This window comes from Streptopelia decaocto (assembly GCF_964273445.1).
Source record: "Streptopelia decaocto genome assembly, chromosome: 2".
Classification (NCBI taxonomy): Eukaryota; Metazoa; Chordata; class Aves; order Columbiformes; family Columbidae; genus Streptopelia; species Streptopelia decaocto.
Genome location: NC_138655.1, coordinates 128,173,519 through 128,180,394, shown reverse-complemented (window position 1 = coordinate 128,180,394; position 6,876 = coordinate 128,173,519). Strand labels below are relative to the sequence as shown.

General features: G+C 48.3%; 1 protein-coding gene across 1 annotated transcript; it reads right to left on the bottom strand.

Annotated features, from left to right (window-relative positions):
- Window positions 1-2,347, bottom strand: HOXA2 (homeobox A2). Its single transcript, XM_082044342.1, has 2 exons — window positions 1,947-2,347; window positions 1-1,273 (listed from the first exon to the last, which is right to left on the bottom strand). The coding sequence occupies exons 1-2, from the start codon at window positions 2,326-2,328 to the stop codon at window positions 528-530; spliced, it is 1,128 nt and encodes a 375-aa protein (XP_081900468.1). The 5' UTR covers window positions 2,329-2,347; the 3' UTR covers window positions 1-527.
- Between the last annotated feature and the right edge of the window lie 4,529 nt (window positions 2,348-6,876).

The window sequence follows — 6,876 nt, the reverse complement described above, 5'->3', positions numbered from 1 at the left end:
AAGAATTCGAACGTGTTTTCCTCTCTGATAAACGTCCTAAATTGCCAAAAAGGGAGAGGTCATAGTCAGAATGTTGGATTTTGATTATTAGTAAATTAAGAGTAGAAAGGATGGGGAGAAATACCCGGCGTGTTATCAGTCTTGAAAGGAGAGAGAAAGAAAGAGGGAGAAAGATAAAGAAAAAAGATAAAGCTCCTTGTAGCAAACAAGAATTTATTCTACCAAAAATATTTATGACAACGCATCCTAATGCAATACAAAAATAAAAAGAAAGTGAAGATACAATTCCTATATGATCACTTTCTTACAGACCTCATATATTGCTTTTATAGAAGGACCTAGAATGTGGCTAGGTTAAAATTGAACACAACTAAAACTTTGTAAGAAACGGCAAATGGCACAGCTGAGGGAGGTAATAAACAGAAAATACTGACCCGGAAAAGGGAGGGGGGAAAAAAATCACGGGAAAAAATTAAGAAGAACAAGGAAGAGAAAGCAGGAGCCTTGGAGGGGCCGGCTTTAATTTCTCAGTAATTCAGATGCTGCAAGTCAATTGTGGTGAGTGTGTCTGTAAAAAAGTCAAAACTGTCAGCAGAAATATCTACGGGACTGTCCAGAGATCCTGGCAAACTGGGGGAAACTGCATCTGAAAGCTGTAGACAGGAATCTGTGGAGAAAACGTTAAAGTCCTGTAAAGAAGGGACATTTAGGGCCTCAGGACTGTCATTGTTCAGGCCAGCTGCACAGTTCTGGGCCATTGTTGAGAGGCAGTTTTGAACAGTGGGTGACTGATGTTGAAAATGTTTCAGATTTTTCTCATTGCTCGTTAAAGGCGAAACAGGGAAAGTTTGGGACTCGCCATTGTGCGCATTCTGTGCCTGCTGCTGGGAGAGGGCATTCTGCTGGAAAGCGTAGCCTTCCCGCTCCAAGAGAGCGCCGGAGACGTTGCTGAGGGCTTGCTCGAAGAGGGAATTCTCCTCCTCCTCCTCCTCCGCCGCTTTCTCGGGGTCCTCGAGGTGCTTAAATTTCCCGTCGCTGTTTTGGTTCTCCTTGCACTGGGTCTGTCTCTTGTGCTTCATCCTCCTGTTCTGGAACCAGACTTTGACTTGTCTCTCAGTTAGATCCAGCAAGGCTGCAATCTCAACCCTCCTTGGTCTACAGAGATACTTGTTGAAATGAAATTCTTTCTCTAGCTCCAGAAGCTGGGTGTTGGTGTAAGCCGTCCTCAGCCGCCTAGATCCACCGCTACCACTATCGGGGATTTCAAGGGGGTCTGTTAAAAAAGAAAAAAAGAAAAAGAAAAAAACCACCACCACACGCACACACACCCCAAAGCACCACCGCCAGAACAGCAAGAAGAAAAACACATGCACGCACACACAAAATAGATAAATGCACGGATTGAATTTCAGCACCCGAGCACATCGCATCCCGGGGGGAGGGAGTGCTCTCTCTGCACGTACGTGTCTATATCTATATGTCCATATAGCATAAAATAGCAACTGCAACAAAATGGCCGCCTTTGGATGCAGTAAACCCATTGTGTTGCACTGCTGAGCGCCCGGTGCTGTGTGCCCCTTGGCCACCTCCGCAAAATTACTGCCTGCAGCTCCCCAACCTCCCCACACCAGAGCAAACTTTATATTAGCCATACCGCAATTTATAATTAATGCATCAGCTGCTTAGCTGAGCGAGAGCAATCTATCACTCTTCATTACTGTCAAATATCCTAACTCTAGGACGGCGAGACAAGAGAGGTCAGCTCCAACTCAAATAAATCATCCCGCATTAAGCAAGTTTGGGGAAAGTTTGGGTTTCCAGAGAGCCCGGCCAGCTCCGTCCTCCCCGCCCGCCCGCCCCTTCGCCTCGTCCCCCCGCGAAGCCGGGGGGATGCGGGGAGCCAAAAAAGCGGCCCGGCGGGGCCGGCGGCAAGTCTTTGGACTGACCTTTGTGGCTGAGGCAGGCAGGTCCAGCGGCTGAGGCGGAGGCCGAGGCGGGCGGCAGCGCGGATCGCTTGGACGCCTTTTTCTCTTTCATCCAGGGGTACTCCGGGGGTGGCGGGGCTCCGGCGGGGGCCGGGCTGCCGCTGCGGCCGCGGGGGCTCGCCTTGGGGCGACCGCCGCCGCTGTGGCGAGGGTGGCTGCCGGGGTTCAGGCTGGGGATGGTCTGCTCGAAAGGAGGAGGAATCAGTGTCGAGTGTGAAAGCGTCGAGTTCTTGATTGATGAACTTTGAAATGTATCACCGACAGGGGGAAAAGATGTCAGGCACTCAGCAAGCGATGGCTGGCTATTGATAAAACCGATCTCTCGCTCAAATGCGAAATTCATGGCCTTCAACTGGCAGCCCCCGCGGAGAAAAAGTTCCCTCGGATTCAGGGGGCTCGGGGGGGGAAGGCCCAGGAAAAAGGAGAGAGAGCAGAAAAAAATATAGCATAGAAGATCGCTGGTGGGGTGTTTTTTTTCTAATTCACTGATTACAGCCGTATGGGGACCGTGCTACTATTAAACTATTGAATTCATGGAGACAAGGTTGAAATTGGACCGAATTGGCTGTCACATGATTGCCTCTGCCCAATGACAATTTGGGCTTTAATCAAAAGAAGCCACTGTCTGTTTGATTGATCCAAAAAAGTCGGGAAGGAACGCCTCATTGGGGGCCAGAAAGGCTTTATTTACACTTTTTTTTTTTAAAGAGGGAAATGATATCTCCAGTATCTATCCCCTTGGCGTCCTAATCTGAAATGATTGGGAGTGGAGGGGAGGGTGCGTGTGCGTGGATATGTTTGTGTGAGAGGCTGAGAGTGTGTGTGTGTGCGAGCGCGTGTGAGTGTGTGTGTGTGGCTGCTTGTCCTGCAGCCTGCTGCCTCCCTCGCCTCCACCCGCACACTCTTCTCTCATTGTTTGGGACTGTCAGGAAAACGCTTTGCACCTCACAAATCATTTAAGCACCTCAATCTGACGCCTTGAGTCATTAACAAAGTAATCCATTAATCTTCAAAGTTTTGACACCGGCAGGCCCCCGCATAAGAAGTTGCATCCAGGCAGGAGTCTGAAGCAGAGGGTCTCGAATTTTTCCTAGGGAATAGCACTTCCTCCAAAACTAGTTTCGCGTTCCCGAATCAGCCTCGATGAGCTGCTTTTGCTTTCGTGGTGGTTTGTTTCATTTTTTCATTTTTTCTTTATTTTTTTTCCTTTTTTTCTTTCATTTTTTCATTTTGTCTTTTTTTTGGGGGGGGGGGGTGGGGTCCTTTTTTGTTTCTCTCTTTTTATTTTTTTTTTTTTTACTGTCGGGTGTACAGTACGGAGAACAACTGGCCGCCGGTGCCGAGCCATTGTTTAACAGGATCTTCCTCAGCAACCTTGCTTCTAGGGGAAGAGTCACATATACAGCAGCCCTTGTGCTTCATGACTTCCCTCACCAGTTGGCTTCCCGGGATTGGACCGTAAAACATAACCCTAGGAGTACCTCTCTGGGCGAGCCAAATCGCGAGGCTGCAAATGCGTCTGGCTGTTGCCTCTTTAAAAAAAAAAAAACAAATCCTGTGCCTTAGCTTGCAAACGATACTCCCGTCTGCTGGCATAATTTGCTTAATAACCGTAGTAGGCTGGGTCTGGTGAGTATTTTCGATTACCAGGAAATATATGGGCTGGTAGCGGGTTTGTTTTCACGGGGCCAGGCAGAGCGAAAATGCTGGGGGTTGTGACTTGAGAAACGGCACTCGCCTCCGATGCTTGGGTCTCGCCGCCGCCGTGTCCAGTCGCCCCTGCTAGGTGGAGGCAAGTCCCGAATTTTGATGCTCTGGGCACAATTTTCCAACCAGACCGAGGCGAGCGGGAGAGCGATGACAATGATGGCCACAATCACCAGCCTGATGAGTCCTATGGTCACAGCCGCCCCGGGCAGCCCGGACTGGGTTTGCCTTCCCGCGGAACTCGGGGTGCCCGGCGGGGTAGGGTGCGCCGGGGGGCCGGGGGAGAAGGCGCTTCCCAGCCGCTTTCCGCGTCCTCGAGGAGCCAGGGACCATCGTCAGCGAGATGCGGTGCCGCCTGGCTTTATTTTCGGAGTTGCCAAAAAGGGGTTGGCAAGCGTTTTCGTAATTAAAAAAAAAAAAAAAAGGAAAAAAAATTAAAAAAAGAAGAAGACAGAGGCGGGGGGCGGAGGGGAAGAGAACAAGACCCCAAGTACTCAGCAGATCAGTCTGCGCCCAGACTGCACGAAGTGCATTTAAAAAATCGGTTTTAAGTTAATGCACGCACAAGATGTAGCATATCTGCGAAAGCATTGGAGAGAGGGGGAGGGGAGGGGCTGGAAGGCTTTAAATGGGCTTTTTGGTGGTTGCTTGTTTAAATAAAATATAGAACGAGACTTGTCATTTAATCCCTCAAAAGGCATGCCTTACAAATATCGATGCTGTTGGAAAATGCAAGGGGTTTAATTTTCTTGCTTTTAGTCCAAACAAAGCTCTGGTGGTGTCTGTGCGCGATCAATCTTGGCCGCCAAAAGGTTTGACAGCTACTGGCCCTTAAGAACACATTTAAATCTTCTTGCTCTTTCCAAGATCAAATGTGGCCGAGAAAAGAGGCAGAGCAAGAAACGCAAGTAAACAAGGAAAAAAGCTGCTTTTTAAATATGCTGGCAGAGGACTGGGCTGCTTGTGGGAAAAGTCCGGTTTTAATTTGCTTTTCAGTGCCTACCTTGGGGTCGGGCTTTTCTTTTTCTTTTATTTAATTTTTTTTTTCCTCCCTCTGGAAAATATTGGGATTAACAGCAGGATGACAAATAATAAAGAGAGAGGTTTGGACTTTAACCAGGCTTTGTGAGTAAAACCTGTGTGGGTGTCTCTATTCTGCACATTTGTTTCTTGTGGTCAGTCTAATACAAAAACCACCTGGAACAAAACCTTTGGAGAGGGGATGCGAAATTCTTGGGCAAATCAATTACTTCTGCCTCCAGAAGGTTCTTTTAATCAGGCGAATCTTAAATGCAAAAATACAAATTCTTATTTGCAACCTAAGGCTCCGAAGAAGGGTTGTGTACGGTTTCTGGAAAGAAAGGGGCAAAATCGCCTCTATTTTTCTTCCTTCGCAGTTGGATGGGAATGAAACGCAAAATTCCTTCTTTTTGAACATTTTCCTAAATCTAATTCGTGGTGCTAAAGTAAGAATCATGGACTGTACAGTTACCTTTTGTTGTATCTAAACTAAACGGTCCGAGGGGTGGGAGGCCGGCTTGAATTTTATACCGGCGCTTATCTGAAACGAGCAATGTCTTGCAATGTTGCAAAAATGCTTCCTTTGCCTACAAAATAATAATCAGTCGTTGGTCTGTATTGGGTAATAATCAGATTTCAATGCAAAATATCAGGCTACATAACCTTTCCTTCCACGGTTACGTATCTGTATATATAATAAACAGCACGATATAAATATATTTGCAGTCCCTTTCTTTGACTGAGCATGCTTTATCTATTTATGCAGAAAAGCTTTATATAGATTCATGGATGCATGTCAATGTTTCAGCATCAGGCAAGGATGGTTCTGGGAACAAGATAAAGCCCAAAGATTAATAATATTTCAGCATGAGACCAAAATGGCGACATTTTTTTCTGTGCTCTAAAAGATACAGACGGTGAACAGCGTGCGTTATTATCTACACGACATAGGAATATGTCTTTATAAACGTGCAGGGGTATATTTTACCTAGTCTATTAAGGTCCATTTTGATTTATCTTTCAAGTTTCAATCTAAAAATTATGGACATTTAATCTGAAAGGAAGAAAAATCGGATTTAAGCACACGCTTGTGGGTTTCTGCCTTCCACCTCGAGCCGATTCGGTCCGGAGACGCCCGCGGGTGCCCGTTTGGGGCCGGGATAGTAGCCTTTTTGCAGTACTGTGTGCCGCCCACCCTCGCCCCCCACCTCCCCCCCACAATACACACACTCACACACATACACACCTCCGAGGGAAGAAAGAGAGCGCAAGGCTCCCCTCCCCCACAGCATCAGCCTGCGGTGGGAAGGGAAGGCGGCTCAGCAAAAATTAAACAACCATAATAATAATAATAATAATAATAATAATAATAATAATAATAATAATAATAATAATAATAATAATAATAATAATAATAATAATAATAATAATAATAATAATAATAATAATAATAATAATAATAATAATTCCACTTTTTGAAGGAAAAGGGAGAAGACGGCGGCGGGGGTGGCGGGTGGAAGGAACCATGTCCGGACGCAGCAGCAATGCTCGGCCTCCACCCCCCCGCCGCGTCTGGGGTTTGGTCGGGGGCCTGCTCTGCCCCGCTTGCTCCCAAAAGCTGGCGGGGCTCAGCAGCTGCCCACCGCTCGGCTCCCTCCTTCCCCAGCCTGGGGAGGAGGCGGCCCCTCCGCGCCCGGGCCCGCACCCACGCGAGGCTTTATCCTGAGCTCTGCTCCCATGTGCTTCCCACACCGACGCTCGTATGCGCAAACACACGCACACACATACACACCCCCCTCCAGCTGGCCTGCCGGGAGGCAGGGGACGCTCCCAGCGCTGCTCCGCGGCCGCTACCCCACTGCTCCGCGGAGAGGGGGAAGGGGGCGATCCACGCCCGCCTGTCCTCCGCGCCGGGTGGGCACTGCGTAGCGGGCGCAGGAGGGGGCGGCCGCCACAGGCCTCAAAACCCTGCTGGGGAAACAAAAAAACAACAAAAAAAATCAATCCCCCTCCCTGCCTATGAAATGCTGAAAAGGCGTCCCGGGACCCTCGGGTGGGCTACTGGATCCTCGTGTGAGTTTACAGACGAGTTCCTAACTCCCCACGTCATTAAGGGCTCTCCCTTGCCTTGTGCTGCAAAGAACATGTTCTTAACTCTTTATTA